General features: G+C 44.0%; 1 protein-coding gene across 3 annotated transcripts in view; it reads right to left on the reverse strand.

Annotated features, from left to right (window-relative positions):
- Nucleotides 1-1,722: 1,722 nt before the first annotated feature.
- The window catches only part of ROR1 (ROR family WNT receptor 1), a 420,372-nt gene continuing 401,541 nt past the window's right edge, over nt 1,723-20,553 (reverse strand). For all 3 annotated transcript variants that reach the window (XM_008265125.5, XM_089300521.1, XM_089300522.1), the window contains exon 9: nt 1,723-5,741. In XM_008265125.5, coding sequence (XP_008263347.3) covers nt 4,314-5,741 — 1,428 coding nt within the window. In that variant the 3' untranslated portion in view covers nt 1,723-4,313. The remainder of the gene's footprint in view (nt 5,742-20,553) is intronic.

Raw genomic sequence — 20,553 nt, forward strand, 5'->3', positions numbered from 1 at the left:
TAGTTGGGGCTGGGCTGGGACAAATTTCAGAGGGGAAATCCAATCAGGTCAGCCACCTGGGTGGCGGGAGCCCAAGTACTTGAGCCAAGGGTGCGGCCTCCCAGGGTCTGCATGAGCAGGAAGCTGGAGCAAGGAATAGAAGTCAGGTATTCTGATGTGAGATGTGCTCACCTTAACCACCAGGCTATGCACCTGTTCTGAAAATTACTTTGGTGCAAAAATATGTGAATTCCACACATAGCTTTTTCATAATATGTATTTTCTACAAACTTTTTGAAGACCTCTAATTGACATGGATTTCAAATTTCAAAATAACCTCTTTTAAGGGGTCCTCAAAACATTTATGAAAACTGTGTATCATGAAAAAACTGTAAGGGTTTGAAATTTTGCACCAAGATATACTTACCCTTGAATTCTATTTTTCCATACACTTTTCCAATTGCCCTCATAAATACTACACTACTGAGACTGTAATCACCACCTGCCTCCACCCCAATCCATGCCTTTAAATTGGGTTTGTTCCATGTTTATGAATCTTAGGCATATCATAATCACCTGAGAGCTTGTGAAAACAAGAATTGTTGGCTCCCAGCCCCAGAATTTGTGATTGAATATTTGGAAATGGGGTGATACTTTGCATTTCTCCGAAGTTCTGGGTGCTGCTGGTGCTTTGCTTTGGCAACCACCCTCCGAGAACCAGTGGGATAGGGGCTCATCTTCGGAGGTGCGTGGATAGGAGGGCTCCTCTTGATTCAGTATTTAGCGGATTGCAGTAGGCACTGCAGGAGGGTGACGCAGGGAGCCTGCAGATGTTGGTGATTAGGGAATTAAGGAAGTCAAGGGGATCTCAGAGTTGAAGGGATTGCGGGTGGCGGGAGGGGCAACCGCCTGGAGAGACATGAGAGGGAAATGGGTGTGAAGGGCAGATAGAAGGGGGGATTCAAGTGAGACACAAACCCAACCTGACGCGGATCTCACTGCCATGGGAAGGGATTGCTTTATTGAGTTTGATCGCTGAAGTGGTGACAAGAGCCGTACCTAAAACAGATGGATCAGGCCCTGAAGGTTTCATTGTACTCTCTTCTGTACTAAACAGCAGAAATGGACAAGTTCTTTGAACTTTCATAATGACACTCATTTTCCTTGACAGTGTGTATTAATCGCCAGATGGGGAACTTTTTCTTTGGGGCAAATAAGGTCATAAAGATAAGCTGTGACAATTACATGGCCACGTTTCTTTTATTTTATCAATATGGTTGGCATCTAAGTTGGACATGATAAGATGTATGCAGCCTTTTCTTCTTTAGAGACCTAAGACTGGAATTGTGATGTCTAAATATGTATGGGAACATCAAGGCAGAAAAGAAGGAAACTCTACTCTGAAAATGCACGTTTTGCATCTCCTTGGTTGTGATAATTCAATATATTATTTTGATTTTAAAAATTCAAAACTTTCATATCTAGGTGTTGAATGGTACTGGGTTATGAAATCACTGGGGTTGCCTCTCCACCTGTGGTTGCCAGCAAAACAAATGTCCAAGTCAATTTCAAAAGCCTACTTGGAGAAAATAATTCCACAGAAGTGACGGCAAGTAGGAATTGTGATTTCTCTTTCTAGGAAATGTCATCATTAGGAGAACCAAGTTTAAAATTCGCACATCTCTCTAGGATAGCTGTATTCAGGAAAGATTGTATAGTAAACATTTTTAATAAACAGCAGCATACAATAATCAGTGTTTAATATCATCTCTGGTGTGTGAAGTACAAATGCAATATATCCTCAGTATAAGATAGCCTTTTTGTCATTACAATTCCATGCTTGTCTATTTGAAATGCCCACCATAATAACAAATCAAACATTAAGTAATACAGCGATTAAATGCATGCAGTGAAAATAGGAAAGATATGGTAGAGTGAGATATCTGAATGTTGCTATTATATATTTGAAGAAAATCTATTTTGAGTTAAAAACAAAGAAAACAGGGAAACAGGCCAGATATAAAAATGCAGAGATATATTTTCACTTCTGTGATACAAACCATAAACATAGTTTTGTGCAAAGAAAAAAAATCTGAAAATAAAGTCATCTTACAAAACATTGTCAGCAAAGCAAAAGATATTTTTCAGGTTGTGAAAAAATACTATTTTAATACAAAAGGAACTGTGTCGTGTAGTATCACAGTGCTATTATAAAACACATTATTACAAGTGGTTTCAAAATTTAGTTTCCTCACTCTAATGATTTCCATTATTATAAAATGTTTAAAATAAATGCTATATAGTTCTTTATAAAAAACTAACTTGGATTTATTTCTTAACCGTAATAATGTTTTTCCAGCGTATTTTACTGGCTCATGGAATGCTAATTTCCCTTTAAGGGACTCCTGGAAAAACTCAGATTCACTGAAATTGTGTTTATTTAAAATAATAAATATTCTTGGAAAACAATTGATTGTCATATGATATACAAAATTGTGGTTTGAAGCTTCAACATTAAACAGTTGCATAGCAACAAAAGGATACAAATATTCTCCTCTACCTAAAGTTAAGAAATGTCACTTCTGAGTCAGCTTATTTAGGCCACAAAAGTATGTCTTAATTTATCTCCCAGTAAGTCTGGATGCACCCAATTCCTTGAGTTCACAGTACCTATAAGTTCATGTTTGTTGTCTGAAGATTCAGATTTCTACAACACATTTTGGTAAACATATTTCCTTGATTTCTCATGCTAGTTTTATTTTTTAAAAATAGAAACATCAACGTGTTTCTAATTCTCTTACATTCTCCTCATCAAATATCATTTTCAAGAATTACTTTACATCCTGAAAGTCTCTTTGTGAGACTTTTATAGCTTTAAAATAAAAACAAGGCTTTGAGACATTGTTCTTAGAATAAAGGAGTTATTTTTTCAACCAGAGACAAATCAAATATAAAATTCCTTTCTAAATAGAACTTGAAACCCACAAGAATTCTAAACTTGGCAAAAGATAGTTGGCAGGTAAATGCCAGAAGATGCACATTTGATACCTCCTTCTAATGCAGGCAAACATGATCTGGTTGCTTCTATTTTACCAGCTGAAGGAATTCAGTTCTTGGTAACCTTTGAAATGAGAACTCAGTACATTTTTAAAAAGAAATACTGTAAAGTTTTGCAAAGTAGAATTCATTATCTTTGGATGCCAACTAACCTTATGAATAAAGTGTTACATTTATTGGGGCTGGAATAAAATCTGAATTATTTCCAAGACAGAAAAAAACAAGTGAGAGAGACTTGGAATTTAGTAGCTATTGGTATCATCATAGGGATTTCTACTTGCTTGTGTCCCTTGATGATAATAAGCATCAAGCATCAACACCTTGGACAACTTGTAAACCCAGGGGTTGCCAGGGTGAGGGTGTGCTTGTGCGCAGCCACACCTCTGGTTTTCAATGTTACTGGTCCAGGGAAGCTCCTGTGGAGGCTGTCCCTATGGGGAAACTTTGTACTGCTCCCATGAGTGCTCCTGGAGGGTGAGGTGCCATTTTCCTGTGCTTCCGTGGGTGCCTCATCCCTAATGCAGCGAAGTGAACTGGCAATCACCAATCAATTCCAGCATCCACATCTAGCCTTCTCAGGGTCTAATGCCCTGTGTTACTTCAAAGACTTGTGTAAACACTCTGTGAACAGGGAAAATGTGGACCGGGCTGTCATGATCAGAGGAGGAAGTTCACAAAGAGGCACACCCTGCACCTTCCTGAAGAAGCTCCCCTAGGTAAGGCTCCAGGGGGCGCTAGACTTGTCTATGGCTCATTTCCATTTGGCCTAAAGTTGCCTCATTGATTCTGAACGTTGCTTCCATTACAAACATGCATAGAGTCTACATTGAAACAATACAATTCCTGAACATCTGTCCTGAAGAAAAGACAGCAGGTAGACAAATGCTACTGTATATACATTTGGGGGAGAGACCAGTCGTGGCCACTGAAGGCAAATACACCAAGCACCATTTGACTTTCCTTTTTGGTTGGAGATTGAATCACAAGGTTCTTTTCCTCTCCACTGGCTTGCAGTTTTCATTACCAGAAACTGTAAGTTCCAATCCCAGTGCCTTATCAGGTACCCTGATGGAGTGTACATCCCTCTATGTGGTTGTTGGTGGTGGTTTCTGGCTAGGGGCTGTCCTGCTTCGTATGACACAGTTAAACTTCACAGAAGATACCTGTTGCAATGTCTGCTAAATGAGAACCTTACTTTCATAAAACCATTTGAATATAAATCTTCTCTATGGCCTCCTAGTTTGTCCTGCATACCACATTTACAAAAGTCGTGCATTTTACAGTTCTGCAGAAATCATAGATTCGGTGTGTCCATGAATATTGGAGTCTCCTAGCAAAGATGGTTGCTTGGAGTCTATTTTGTAGGGTTTCTGAGACTTGTTGCCAAAAACGGTGATCCCCATTCCACCGGGATGATTTGGCATTGACATGTGTGGTAGTAAAGGGATATTTGCTTCCTGATTGGATCCTGACGAGGGCAGGCTGGTCACATGACCAGTACTCGTGGACCCACTGGCGCTGCTCGGAGACCGGCTCTTGGGAGGCGGGCAGTGCTGAATCACCCTGGGAGGACCTGGGGGCTGGTAGTGGGCAGCTGGAAACGCTGCATATCCCGGAGGTATCGGGTATCCATTGATGGGGATGAAGCGCTGGTTCTGAGGTATCGGTGGGCCAATGAAACCCGCAATCTGGCCCTGTGGAGCAATCCCCTGGCTTGGGAACATGTAGTTGGGGTACCTGGGGTTACTGAGGTTACTCACTGGGCTGGCGCTGAGGGAGGTGGTCTGCGTGGTGGCATTCCCCCCCGAGGGAGTTGTCGAGCTGGTGTGACTAGAGAGCCCCTCCCAGGAGCGGAGGCGGACGTGAATATCTTTAAATCTCGGTCTCCTGGAAGGAATCTCATTCCAGCACTCCGTCATGAGGCTGTACATCCTGGGCGGGCAGTCCTCGGAGCATGGTAAGAGCTGCCGTTTTCTCACCATCTCGATCACTTCCTGGTTACTGAACCCATAATACGGCTGGAGTCCAAAACTGAAAATCTCCCACAAGACCACCCCAAAGGACCAGATATCGGAATCGGAAGAGAATTTGCCATACATGATGGCTTCCGGGGGCATCCAGCGAATGGGGAGCAAAGATTTACTCTGCACCCTGTAGTAATCAGCAGAGTAGATTTCTCTGGAAAGTCCCAGGTCTGAAATCTTGACATGAAGCTGCTCTCCGATTAAGATGTTGCGAGCTGCCAGGTCCTTGTGCACGAAGAAGTGACTGGACAGGTATTCCATGCCGGCTGCGATCTGAATGGCAATGTGCAGAAAATCGCCATGATCCAGGCTGGATTTCACCGTCCCGTCTTCGTCACTGCTACAGCCGACATCGGAATGTGGGGAGCGCATGATGAGGAACTCATGGAGATCCCCCTGGTTCATGTACTCGAAAAGCATGCACACGGGTTGGTCCTGCGTGACAGCCCCCAGGAGGCACACGATATTGGGGTGGTGCAGTTCGGCCATCAGGGAGGCTTCTTGTTGAAATTCTGCCCATTGCTGGGGGTTGTTAAAGTCTTTCAAGGTCTTGATAGCAACCAGCTGAGCATGGTCCATGCCTGGGAGATAGAGATGCCCCTTATAGATTTTCCCAAAGGCACATTCACCCAATTCTTCCATAAAACGTACAGCAGAGAGAGGCAGCTCTTTAGCCTTGCTCTGTGTGTGAAAGATAGGAAAAGTGTGGGTTAAAACATTTTTTAAAGGCAAGATTTCTCAGTCTCTGAAAGCAGGGGGTGGAGCATATAGAAAAAGATTCTATAAATAGACTGAATAAAATATTGCAGGTCAATATGTCTTTAACATTTTTTGGCTGCAACTTAAAGGAGGCGCATAAGCAATTTTCTGTCACTCCCCCATCCCTTGCCCCAACCCTCAGCCTCCCAAATGGTTTCCTGCTGTTGCCTAGAGTCTTGCTACTCTAAGTGTGGTCTGGGGACCAGCAGCATCAGCATGGTCCACAGCTTCCTGCAAATGCAGGCTCTTGGGGCCGCCTTAGACCCACTGAGTCACTACAGGCATTTTGCAGGAACGCAGGCGATGTTTGATGACTGTGAGGGTGCGAGAAGCATGACCGAAGGACACACAGCCCGAATTCTTGCCCGGCACTCCAAGTTCTTCTGATGACCCTAACCCCTCCCCTGGCACCATCCCTGGCTCCTCTGCTCTGTGAGAGCATCGCTTTCGTTAATTAGGTCTCCTCAAAGGTCCACCCCCGAATCATTCTTGCCCAGTGCTTTTGTTCTTCCAATGCTCTCCCATTCTTAAGATATGCATTGTGCTGAAAGTCGGAGAAACCACAACAAACGGTTGTCTTTTTGAGCCTGGGAGGGAAGGAGTAGAACATGTTCACCTCTACGTATCAAATCAGGTCCTAAGGAACCTGTTCCAGGCTGTACATTCCATGACCACACCGCCACTGCTGCACAGCAGTGCTTTGGCTTTGCGGTCTCAGTGCCATCAGGAGAGGCAGTGTGGTGGCTGGTTACACGTACAGCTCCCACAGCCAGACTACCAGAGTTGGAATCCTGCCCTCTCCACTTATTAGCAGTGTGATCCCGAGTTCAATGTTTACCACCCTGTGTCTCAACCCCCTTATCTATAAAATAATTGACAATAGTTGTAGTTACCACATAGGTGATTGTGAACATTTAATACATTAACATTTGCAAAGTACTCAGGCCCATGCCTGGTCCATGTTAAGAGCTATGGCACTTTCAAATAAACTATTATTACGTTGATATTGCTGTTCTTTTCATGCTTCTGTTTTGTCCTCTCAATCAGACTTTGGTTTCTTAAAGGGAGACAATGCACTTTATACTCATTGACATCCCTAGGGCTTCCTCAGTGGACTGACCTTAAAGCAGATAGGAAAAGGCATCTAGCTCATCATGAAAATAAGTCTTACATTGTAGCATATGATCTTGGCAATAAACGCCTGTAATGCTACGTGGTTTTACTATTTTTGCAGTTCATGTTAAATTTTGCCTGATATTTAAGCTAATTTGATAGGGGAAAAAAGTCATACCAGCAATATATTTGTACCTAAAATTATGATTTTTCATTTCTATTTTTCAGAAGATTTCTATATTTATTAGAAAGAGTTACAAGGAGAGAGACAGAGGGAGAGAGATCTTCCATCCTCTGATTCATTCTCCAAATGTTTGCAATGTCTGGGGCGAGGCCAGACCTGAAGCCAGGAGCCTGGAACTCCATCCAGGTCTCCCACATGGGTGGCAGGGGCTCAAGTACTTGTGTCATCTGCTGCTGCTTTCCCAAGCACATTAGGAGGGAGCTGGATTGGGAGTGGAACAGCCATGTGGGACTCGAACTGGTGCCTCTATGGGATGCTGGCACTGTAGGCGGAGGCTTAATCCACTGAGCCACAATGCTGGTCCCTAAAATTCTGATTTTTAAAGTAATCTCTACAATTTAAATCATTATTTCTTTTTTTTAGAATAAGACCATTATTCTGAGTATCCAAATTGAAACTGACAACATTCAAATACATACGAAATTCAGAGCTCTCTACAGTTTAAAACAACAGTTTAGAAAATTAGGTCAAAAATTTCTCTTGTCCAAACACTCTAATTTAGAATTCATGATGATTAGCTCTGTTCTAGACTGATATTTTTCCAGGGCAAAAAGCCAACTAACCTAATTATAAATGTAAATAAACTTACAGCAAAATGTCCACTTAAAGGGATAAAATGGAGTAGGGGCTTTGGGAACATTAATTGTTTGATGCAAAGAATATTTCTCATTATACATTGGTCTCATTTGTTCATCAAAGCAGGTTTTGCAGGGTTCATGTTTGGAAAAGCTTTATAAGAAAGTTACTTGTGTGGAAAGTAAAAGTAATGCATTGCTTTAAACCTCCAGTAATGAAAAAACTATTGATCTAGTCCTATTCATTACAGTACAGTACTTTGTAATAACAAAAGATTAGAACTCATCTCCATGTCCCCTAGACAATGCTGGCTAAATAAGTTATGGTGGAGCTAGTAAATAGACTAGTCTGCACAACTGCCCCCTGCACCCACAGGTTCTGCATCCACGGATTCAATCATGGATTGAGACTATCTGAGGAAAACACTGCATCTGATTGAGCATTTTTCTTGTCTTTATGTCCTAAACAATGCAGTATAGCATTTTTAAATGATTGATTGATTGATTGATTGGAAAGGCAGAGTTACAAAGAGAAAGAGAGAGAGAGAGAGAGAGAGAACTTCCATCTGCTGGTTCACTCCTCAAATGGCCACAATGGCTGGGGTTGGTCCAGGTTGAAGCCGGAGGCCTAGAACTCCATGCAGGTCTCCCATTGGGTGGCAGGAACCCACGTACTTGAGCCATCTTTTGCTGCCTTCCCAACCACATTAGCAGGGAGCTGGAACAGAAGTGGAGCCGGGGAACTTGAACCGGTACTCATATGGGATGCTGGCATAGCAGGCAACGCTTAACCAGGGTGCCGTAGCGCCAGCCCCGAGTATAGCATTTACATTGTGTTAAGGATTATAAGTAACATAGGGACGATTTAAAGTGTACAGGAGGCTGTGGATAGGTTATATGCAAACACTGTGTCACTGTATATAATGGACTGGGATATTGTTGGATCTCGGTATTTGCAACCAATCCCCACAGCTACTGGGGGAGGATTATAGTTGAGAAAAAGAAGATAAAGCTTTCTATGTATTGAGATGGAAAGGGGCACCAAAATCCTCTTGCTTGGATAAAAAACATGAGACCAGTTCATGCTATGCTAATGCTAATGCTGCTTTTGTGAAAAAATGGAGGAGAAAAGGACAAATATATTCAGATTTCTTTGCATACACATAAAGAAGCTATGAAAGGATCCTTGGCTAACAGATAGCAGTGGTTACTGTGGGAAATGGAGGTGGGAACTAGAAATACGCGGAAGAGTGGAGATCTTCTCACTTCCTGCTTTTTTTTTTTTTTTTGATACTTTACAATTTTTGAACCAGATGAATGTTACCAGTCTCTTCGCGCCCCCCCCCCCCATTAATTAAATATAAGAGTATAAGGTCACTTTTTCCATCTGAATGAATCTGGAAATTTCTTTTGCAATTACAGGTCCATGCACGGTTTCCCTTTTGGCTTTCTAGGGTCTGGATTCCTCTCGGAGCTACTGGAGTTCCGTTGGGAGAGCAAGGTGTGGGTGATGAGAGCGGGGGCAGGCTGAGCTGACCCTGCTGTTTTCTTCTGCAACACTCTGATGACTTTACTCATGCTAGCAAGGGCAACCCAAGGGGAACTTTTTCCTGCACGGTACGATTGGGCATTTCCATCATAACTTTTCCTAATGATATTAAAGAACCCAATTTATGTGACGGTCCCTTTATTAGCAATAGTAGGTACTTATTTTTTGACCTAAACAGAATCCCTAGGGTTTTGGTGATAGGGAACAAAAAGGAACTGAGTATTAAATTTCTTTTGGGAAAATAGGAATTAGGAAATAAATCCATGGAATGTTAGACTGATATAATGAGCTGGAAACTCAACACCCCCGTGGTTCAACCCCCACCCCCACCACTGGAAACTGAAATAACCCAGTGTGGTATAATTCAAACTAAGCAAGCTTTGGATGCCAACAAATCTGGGTTTGCATCTTGGAGCTGCTGTTTTCTATTAATAATCGCTAATACTTATAGGACACTGACTATGTGCCAGCCACTGGCCTAAACACTTAACAAATATTAACTTATTTAACACAATAACCTTATGGTAGAGACTCTATATATCAAATAATAATTTTTTAAAAAATTGATGCTGAGGCAAGTATTTAACTTAGCATTCGAGATATCTGTGTCCAATATCAGAGGACAAGACACAAACTGGTTCCATACCTGTCTCCACCTCCTGACTCCAGTCTCCTGCTAACGCAGGCCCTGGGAGGCAGTGGTAATGGTTCAAGTCACTGGGTTTCTACCACCCATATGGGAGGCCTGGATTGAATTGCTGGCTCCTGGCTTTGGCCACCTCGCTACTAGTCATTGCAGGCATTTGGAGAATGAACCAGAACATAAGAGCTCTCTCTTTCTTCACTCTCTCTGCCTCTCAAATATATAAATAAATGATTTGATCATGTATGTCTAAAAATAGAAATCCACGTGTATGTGGGGTCTTTAAAAAGTTGATAGAAAATATAATAAGAAACTATGCATGAATTTCAAATCATTGCATGCCAAACTAAGCTTATCTTTTATTTTTATTTATCTGAAGCATCTTTTAATTTCAGTTTTCCATAACCATTTTGAAATACTCACGCGTAATTTCCCCTGTGTTTAAAAACATTGTGTTTAATTTTCCTCCACAATCTTTCTTTGTTGTTTGATAGTTGGCTGGCATTAAAAAAAATTCTTAAACACACACATACACACACCAGAATTTGTTTTGGAGCTCTGGGGATGGGGAGGAGGTGAGTGGCCTGTAGCCTGCTTATCTGCTTGTGAATGGAGCTGGGGTGGGTGACGGTGGGGCAGTCAGAACTCGGTGGAAGGGTGGATGGAAGCAGAGGGGCCAAAGAGGCAAGAAGTCCAAGCTTCTGGGGAGGGGACAGGAGAAGAAGGGGGGACAGGACTTTGGCACTGGCCTCACATTTGGCCCTGGGGCCTGGAGGCCGGCCGCATTCCCATCCACTGAAGTAAGCAAATTAGTTCTCTAGCATTCGCCTTTGGGAGAAGAATCTCTACGCTTGCCAGTTTACACGTGGAGACAGAGGCTTAGGGATAGCATTGAGAATGTTCAGCAGAGCCAAAAGAACTTGCAAGGCCTTCTGCTTTGGGCCACACCACTCTGTGTGAAACCAGAGAAGCCTGCTGGCCAGCAATCCCGCTTTGGTGCAAAATGTCTCTCCCTCTGAGGGTGGGCCTGGGTCTGACACCTTGCTGGGCTGCGAGGTCAGCCTCCAGGGTGTGGCCGCTCTGTGCAATTGTAAATGTTCTCTCTGTGTGTGCACACCCATGCAAGAGTACACTCTGGCTCAAAGTGTGCCTTGTCCTAGCTCACCAAGGCTCGCACAGCAGAGTCCCAGGGGTTCTCCAACAAGAGTTTGCTGGAGCCCCCTGAAAAGCAAATATGTGCATTTCCCTGGGAAAGAAGCATGGATAGCATCTAAAATGGCAGATTTCACAAAAACTTTTCCTCCGAACACCTGTGCAGCAAGCAGCACAGAACTGTCCAGAAAAAAAAAAAAAATTAAAAAAAAAAAAAAAAAAGCTCAGAGCTGAGTTTCAGGGGAACAATTTACACAGTGATTTGCATTTTTAAAATGTTCAAGTTACTCGGTACAAATGAGTCTTAACTACAGACTCATTTTCAAATTTTACACTAATCCTGAACTAGTTAAAAAATCATAAAAACCCTTAAAGAAGCAGCCAGTAGACTGCACGGTGACGGCAGGAAATTAGCTGTATTGTTGAGGAACAGATGGTTTACATTAAACAAACCCTTTAGGCTACACTTGTTTAGGTCTGGCATACTGTAAATTATATTTTAGTAATGAAAGTGAAATGACCTCTGCTTGACCCCAAGTGGAGTTTGTCTGTTTGAACCAATGTAGTGGAAAACTATGAAAGAAAATGAAGTCATAAAGTTTTGGCAGTTCAATTTTGGCTCATTTCAAGTTAAGGGGTTATAAATCTGTTTAGTTTTTGTTTGACAAGTATTTGTCATACAGGGATGTACAAAATGTAAAGAAGTGTAAAATACACAGGAGGCATGGTGCCAAAGTAAACCAAGTACAAAGGGAAACTGGAATGAATAGGGTCCCGGGCTCCTATCTCTTTATCACTCCCTCCATTAGTTGAATGACAAGATGGGCTCGGTTTATTATATGCTGTAAGGCAATTAAGTACCTTAAGGCTGAAACAGGCTTTCAGTTTAAATGTTAACATTTTTACTTCTCAAAGTAAACACACATCTGCCTCAGCGCGGTTTTAAAAAATTATATAATTTCTGATGGAGGGAGGTGGGATAAAAGTTGATGGAGAAGTCGGTGCATTATTTGAAGATCTGATCGAGCCTCTTTCCCTTAGGGATTTTCGAAGAGCAATGTTTCAGAATCGACGTGGACTCTTCACGGGAGGAGCATGAAGGAGGAGCAGTGTCTGTGGGACTCGTGTGGGCTCCGGGACTGTTGTGGTGATGTGAGTCAGACCCCAGGACTGCTGCACTGTCTAAGATGCTGAGGTTGATGAGTCCTAGGTGGGGAGGGCCGGGCCTCTCATTTAGATATGAAAATAACAAAATCACAGGTTGCATTTTTTAAAAACTGGAAGTAAATGGGGAGCTATAGATGGGTAAGGAGGGCAGAGTCAAGTGCTTTGTCTCTTTGCACCTTGGGGAAGTTGTACCGCGGGTGATGTGACATTTGAAATGGCTCTTCCTGGTAAAAAGGCTTAACCTACTATCTGTTGCTTGCTTTACAGGTGTGAGTATCATAGGAGATGAGGGAGGACTTTGTGATGCTCTCCAACATTTGTGTGATTTTTTTTTCTGCCTCTAACCTGAATGGGGTACCATTGCTCTACTTTTGAGTCTAACTCGAAGTAGACACAAAGATAAAAACTAGAGTTTGTTTGACGGTGGAGAGAATTGGGCCCAGAGCTATTCTCTGGGACAGATGGGTCTCTAACAGAAGATGTACCAAAGGATTTAAGTTTACCTTCTTACGGCCAACCCCAAACCTCCCCCTCTAGGCCCTGAAGTCCCTATCAGTCAAGTTCAGGTCCCAGTGTCCGAGCTGCACTTTTACAAAATGTTTATGCTGATTTTGAAGCAGATTCTAGTTGTCCACAAGGAATTGCTGGAGAAGAGCAGGTTCTATCGTGGTATTGGTCCCCACCCCATCAGGGGAATGATGCGACAGACTCGGGCCCTAATGGAAATTAGAGGGAGTACTTTTGGCAGTAAGAGAACACCACCATGTCCTTTTTGCTCTTTGGAAGCACAGTTTCCTCTGAGATCTGTATTCCTTGGAAACTGATTTTCCTTTTGAATCTCAAGTAGTGATCAGTATAGTCTACATCAGCCTGGCCATTGGACCCACCCGGAGGTCTTGTTACAGATTACTAGGTCCCACTCCCCAGAGTTTCCTATTTTTGTAGATCTGAGATTCTCTGAGAGCTCCCAGAAGATAACAATGCTCCTCCCTTTGAGAGGTGTTAGAATAAATGGACACGGCTTTATGGACCAGACAATTTCTCAGTGATCTGGGTCCCGTTCCCTGCATGATAAATGACCACTGTGAATCTGAAGAACCTGGCTGAGTGGTTCTGATTTACACAAGCAGAGAAGATAATACTGTGCTTGGAAGGATGCTCTGCAAATGTCACGTGGAGAAAAGTACAAGAAGCGCAGAGTGGCACTTACTGGATTTATGCTGTGCATGGCTACTGTCTTAGAGACTCAAGGTTTTAAAATGTAACTCTGCAGCTTGAGCCACCTTATCAGTCTCTTTTTTTTTTTTTAACATACAGCTAATCATCTGGCATTTTGTGAAAAAGATTTGTTTATTTATTTGAAAGGCAAAATTACAAAGAGAGAGAGAGAGCTGGAGAGAGAGACAGATCTTCTATCTACTGGTTCACTCCCTTAATGGCTACAATGGCAGGAGTTGGGCCAGGCCAAACCCAGGAGCCAGGAACTCTGGGTCTCCCACATGAGTGGCAGAGACCTAGGCACTTGGGCCGTCTTCCATTGCTTTCCCAGGTGCATTAGCAGGGAGCTGGATCAGAAGCAGAGCAGCCACAACTCAAATTGGCACTGATATGGGATACTGGTGACACAAGGATGCTTGCATATTAGGCAGTAAATACTTTGCACATATGAACCCTGGTCATCCTTACAATAACTCCATGAGATTGTGAACTATTCCTAGTGCCCATTTTACAGATGGGGTGAACCCGAGGAACAGAGTACTTAAGCAGGCCCACAGCTGGTAGGTGGTCAGCTCAGGCTCCAAAGCCTGCCTTGCTAATGACTTAGCTGCTTGGCTAAGAACTTCATGCATCAATTCATCTAATCCTCATCCCAGACTAGGATTTCCCCATTTTACAGATCAAGACCTTCAGGCAACTTGCCTAAAGCAGCTTGACTATCAAGGGGTGACGCCAGACTTCAGATTCAACTACATCTGACACCAAAGTTGGAGCACTTTTCTGGGAAGAGACATCAGAGTTTTCAACAGATCCTCAAAGTGTTCCCCATTTGAAAAGCACAAGGACCACTGGCGTAAAAGTGGACGGCTCAAGGGGCAGGAGTTCTCTGGTGTCTGGTTTTCCCTCTGCAGTATACTCCGCTGCCTCTTCAGTTGTCTGGTTAATGAACAAAACCTATCAACGGCAGCTTTGCCTGAATTGGGCACAAGAGCCCTGGAGAGCATCAGAAAGCGAGCTTTCTTAGTATCTGCACTTGGCTATTGACACGAATCTGCTCAACCCCCAGACCGATTTTCCTTTCTTTTTTTTTTTTTTTTTAACTTTTATTTAATGAATATAAATTTCCAAAGTACGATTTATGGATTACAATGGCTTCCCCCACATACCGTCCCTCCCACCCACTACCCTCCCCTTTCCCACTCCCTCTCCCCTTCCATTCGATTTTCCTTTCTTATGTCCCCCCCCACCGCCCCCACCCATGGCACTTAGGTAAATAGTGTTAGGACTGTGGAACAATTGACTCCGCTCATAAATGGAAAGGATTACATTTTAAAAGCTGAGAGGGCACAGCCATTTTATTTTGGGAGGTTATGGACATCTTCAAAGACTACAGCAGAATCAAGCGCCCCTGGCTTACACGATGGAATTCTAGAGGGAGTTCCAACCACTGTGTTGCCACATTTGCTCACAGCTCAGCTGCACTTCTCTGCAAGTGATTTAACTTCAGAAGTATTTCCCTTCTCTATAACCTAACTTTCTGATACTTAGTTTGAACGTCTGGTGGTGACCAGGGTGACTGTGTGGTGGTTATAGGTCAGTGGGAGAGGGTCTATCCTGCCAGCTGCTCCATAGAACACATGCCAGTAATTTTAATGTCAGCGTGAGCCACTGTGTTCTCATAATTTGGACTCATATGTTTTAGCCTGAAAATTAAGGCAGGAGAGTGAAATAGGGAACCTGGCCTCTGGACCTGGGCAGACCTGTGTTTCAGTTTTAGACTTTCCATTTGTTAGCCATATGATTTTGGCTACACTCTTAACTTCAAGCCTGTTTTCTTAGCTCCCAAATCAGGCTCAAATTAGGACCTCCTTAGGGGCCAGCATTGGGACTCAATGGTTTAAGTCGCCGCCTGTGATGCCATCATTCGGTTGCAGAGTGCTGGTCCAAGCCCTGGCTGCTCGGCTTCTGATGTAGCTTCTGCTAGTGCACCTGGAAAGGCAGCAGAAGATGGCCCAAGTGCTTGGGTCCCTGCCACCCACAAGGGAGACCCTGGTGGAATTACAGGCCCAGGCCTGGCTGTTGTGGCCATTTGTTGGGGGTTGAGGAGAACTGAACCAGTAGATGGAAGATTCTCCTCTCACTGTCACTATGCTATTTAAATAAATTAAATAAATCCCAAAAAAGAATAATTAGTAGCTACCTCATAGAGTTATTATGAAGATTCTATTGTGGTGATGCGGCATTATCTCACTAATGAAGTATTCTAGCCCATTCATAGTACCCATTTATAATGCATCCATACTAACGCTTCTTGTCCCCAGAGGTAAATTTTCTATAGACATAGATTTCAGCTGAGATTATACCCCAGACAGCCTCTCAGCCATCACTCTCAGACCCTCTCCACCCTCATGGACTTCATCCAGGGTAACAGGGTATGGAGCAGGGAAATTTATGAGATGAGGAATAACGAGGAGATGAGGAATACCAGAGCCATCCGAAGCACTGCCTCCATAATCTGTGTGTCTGTAATCTATTATCTCTACAATCTTTGCGGGGCTGCTTTTGCCACTGTCCTCAACCTAGTTACTGTTACGGGCTGCCGGTTCCCACAGCTGCCTTTCCAAGCAACATTGTCCTGTGCACAGCATTTGGCTTCATGAAAAGATTTGTCATCACTGTAGCAAAAATAATAGTAATTTCTAGCTGTTGAGTGCTACGAGGCTCTACATACATGATTTCAAAGTGTCAGAAATATCCCTGTTAAGTATTACTCTTATTCTTGTTTTACAGGTGAGAAGATAAAGAAACCAGAACTTAATTATGTTATTGTGTAAGATCTCCTGGCCAGGAGACAATGAAGCCAAGATTAGTAATGATACTTCTTAGTCTCTACTCCTATCTCTTGGAAGTAGATGACACTAGCTCCCAGAGATGTGCTATGAGCTGGGAAGGTAAGTTAGGCCCAGACAGGATGGGCTTCTGAGTGACAGAATGGACATATTTCTTCTTAACTTGAGATTGGTCCTTCCAAACTGGAGACTCATTGTACTCAAGTGAGAGCTAAAGAGACAGCAGAGAATGAAATCAGCATAAGAGAAAGAGGAAAAAGTACAGACAAGCATTAAAGCATGCTCCATTTAGGGAATCAGAACTAGTGAGGGTCATTAGTGAGGGGGAGAAAGGAGGAAAGCCACGGGGAGGGGAAAGTATTTCAAGTTGGTGGTTCGGTTCCAGAGGGAGTAAAGAGGATGAAGACCTGGACAAGGTCACCAGACTAAATCACAGCACTGGCCACCCCCAGGAGGGGATGCTCCGAGCCTTGGAAGACAATAGCTTTAAGGAGTAAGTGGAAATCTCACTGAGGATGCTTCAGCGGGAACTGTGGTGACATCCGATAAGAACAGAGGTTTAAAATAGGTGACCAGGGGCAGGAATTTGACTCGATAGTTAAGCTACCACTTGGGACATCTGCATCCCATTTCTGAGTGCTTGGATTTGAGTCTTGGTTCCACTCTCCATTCTAGCTTTCTATGTTTATTTTTTTTTAACACTTTGTTTATTTATCTGAAAGGCAGAGTTACAGAAAGAGAGATAGATAGATAGAGACAGAGACAGAGACAGAGACAGAGAAGGAGATCTATCTGCTGGTCTACTCCCCAAATGACTATGATGACTAGGGCGAGGCCAGGCTGAAGCTAGATCCAGAGCTGCATCCAGGTTTCCCATGTGGGTGCAGGGGCCAAAAGACTTGGGCCATGTCCCGCTGCTTTTCCAGGCACGTTAGCAGGGAGCAGGATTAAAAGCTGAGCAGCTAGGACTCGAAGTAGTGCCCACATGGGATGCTGGTGTCACAAGTGGCAGTTTAACCTGCTGTGCGACAATGCCAGCCCCTCCTACTTTCTACTGAAGTATACCCTGGGAGGCAGAGGTGATGGCTAAAGTAGTTGGGTTCCTGCCACTTATGTGGAAGACCTGGATGGAGTTTGGGACTCCTGGCTTTGACCTGGTCCAGCCTTCTACTGCAGAATGCATCAGCAGATGGGAGATCGCTCTTTCAAGTAAATGTATATGTATATGTATATGTATATGTATATGTATATGTATATGTAGCCAGAGCACACACAGAAGGGCCTTCTAGATGGAAGCCCGTTGCTGGTGAAAGGTTCAGGCCCAGAGAACATCATCAAGTTTCAGTACATTCAGCAACTATTTTGGCTGGAAAGGAGAAAAGAGATGAATTGCCTGGAGGTGAAGAAACAGAGAAGCTGGCAATGTAAACTGAGAAATAAAATTTAGCCACTAGCTTCAGAAAGCTAGGCAAAACCTGGTTCCTCCAACTTTGCCCAAAGGCCCCCTCGATCAGCCCGGGGCTGCTAGAGCTGGACCCATGGGGGCCATTCAGGCTTTGACTGCACCTCCTGCCCCTGCCTGCCTCTGTGCTCCCTTGCTCCTCTAACCCCTTAACTTCTCTGCGTGCTGAGCCCCCAGGAGGCCCCAGCTGCACCTGCAGGGCGATCCTCCCCTGCCCCCCACCCCCAAGCATGCCTAACAAATGCTGTTTTTCAGAGTTATGAAGGTTTGAGGAGGCAGAGGCAGGGGAAGGAAGGAGAAGCAAAGGAGAAAAAATCAGACAGAGGGGCCCTGAGAGTTTTAGGCCCCTCTGAGATGGGGCATTTTCTGCACTACTTAGACAAAACACCCAACCCATTCCAACTGTGCACAGCGAAGGGCAAGAGAGAAAAATCCTGCCTCGTTCAGGCCATCTAAATCTTTGGCTGAATGAAATAAAAGAGAAATAACACACGGTCCTTTATGTGGGCGCAGCCTGCTCCTTTCCCTGAACGGCTGAGGAAACGAAAGGACCAAAGCCTGATGGCCGAGGCACAGCCTAAGGAGCCTCCATCGCCCGACCAAGACCACACGGCTCAGCGCTTGGATGCCTCCCTGCTCCCCTGGGCCTCCTCCTTCCCTGCTCGTCGGAAGGAAACTTAGGCCTCATCAAAAGCACCAGCAAGGTCCTGCCTCTCTGGGGACCTGAGCCAGGCCTGGTCCGCCAGTCTGTCTGCGGCCGCCTTTTGTCCTCCCGGAAGGGTATCGGTTTCTAATCTCCCAGAGGAGCCTCTTCTTCTTAATCCAAACACTCAGGGGAATTTTAGCAGCTCAGCCAGTGAAGAGAGATGGAAACAGATAGTTTAAACCCCCGAAGGGCGCATTCATTTGGATAAATAAGAACCCTGGGGTCCCTGCCTTTGAATTGGCCTGGGAGAAATAAGAAACCGTGAGGGCAGACCAGCTGTAGGCTGTGTTCATCTGCGCTTCCCAATATCCTGATTTTGCTTGGGTGCAGCTCATGTGTGTCCCTTCCTTTTAGGATTTTATAGGTGCGTGTAAGATTTATGTGTGAGCCACCTTTCAAAGGAGTTTTAGAGATTGACTGTTTACATTCAGGAATTTTCTTTAAGGTCTACAAAGTCCTTTGTGCTTTTTCCAGGAAAGGCACTCAGTAAGAACCAAAACAAACAACTGAATAACTCGAATTTGATCGGAGCCAAATCTCTTAGGAGAGTAAGAAAAAAAAAAGTTAGCATTTGTTTTCGTTGTTTCTTTTTCTTGCCCCTCCAACCCAGTCAAGTATTCGCACCATTCCTGCTTCCAGTCTGGCTCCAAAGTACCCGTGAGCTTTGTAAGGCTACAGGCTAAGCCTTCTATGCTGGAGAAAGCTTGACACTGGGAGATTTTGCAAGGCACACTTCAGAAATGATCCAGAAACTAGGAAAACAATGTTGACTTCGCCAAGTCTCTGGGAAACCTCAGGCCAGTGTATTTTACGTTTGTTCCTTTGACCAAGGAGGATGGAGCACTGTTAACTGCTTGGGCCAAGCTTCCCATGTCCCTCACAGGGCCAGGGCTGCGTCATTCAGAGCTGTGACTGCTACACAGGCCTCTCAAAGGTTTGTCAGAAGCCAGCGAGATGCCTGTGGTTACTATCATGCACAAACTGATCAAGTGGAATCTTATCTAGTTGTGTGCCTGGCCCAGGGGGTCAACAAGAGCAAGAGCTTAATTTAGACTTGAAACTCCTGTCTTCACATTTTATCTCTTCCAGTGACTAGCCCTTTGATCTTAGGTAAGTTACTTGATCTGTTCTTGAGTTTCAGTTGCCCTGGTTGTACAACAGTGATAATATCCCTGCCTTATATAATTGCCACGAGCAACTGAACGAGATAATGGATCTAAAACTCCTGATATAGTTCTTGACACTATGTATTAGCCAATAAATATTCAATTTCTCTATTTCTGCCCAAAGCTCTCTTAGCTCTCCATTGGATATCATGTGCTGCAAACAAACCCCCACTAAAATGTAATTAAGATGCAGATTAAGGCTAACCTACAAAACTGATCTGTTTTTTGCCTTTCAAAAAGTATTTTTAATTTTCATTTTATATGGAAGGCAGGTACAGAGAAAGAAATGTTCCACCTGCTGGTTCACTCCCTAAGTGCCCACAACAGCCAGGGCTGGGCCAGGCCAAAGCCAGGAAGGTGGAATTCAGTCTGGGTTTCCTATGTGGGTGGCAGGGAACCAAGTACATGAGCCATCACCTGCTGCCTCCCAGGTGCACATTAGCAGGAAACTGGACTCAGAAGCAGAGCTGTGACTAGAACCCAAGTGACCCAAACAGCACCTGAACCACACACCAAAAGCCCAACTCAAAAGCGACACTTTTTCCCAAATGGAAACAAGAATTTCTCAGTTCCTGCCACAGGAATAGGGTGCCTATCATCCAGGGTGGTGGCTGCCCTAGTGTGTGACCTCTGTCTCTACACGGAGCTGGGTCTCCAGGCTTCTGGCATTTCTAAGGCCTCTGCACATTTAATAACAGCAGTGATAGGAAAGAATCTCACGGAATACTGGCTAACTACACTAGAGGCTTGAAGTCATGGGGTACATAAAAAGCATCTGTAAGACCAAATAGGTCTTCACCCAGTGGCAATACGGAAGAAGGAGCAAGTGTTACATTATAGAAAAACCCATAATGTATGCCAATCAGCCAGCTGGAGACTGTCATTCAAAA

This window comes from Oryctolagus cuniculus, chromosome 7 (assembly GCF_051225735.1).
Source record: "Oryctolagus cuniculus isolate XC-2025 breed Fujian yellow rabbit chromosome 7, ASM5122573v1, whole genome shotgun sequence".
NCBI lineage: Eukaryota > Metazoa > Chordata > Mammalia > Lagomorpha > Leporidae > Oryctolagus > Oryctolagus cuniculus.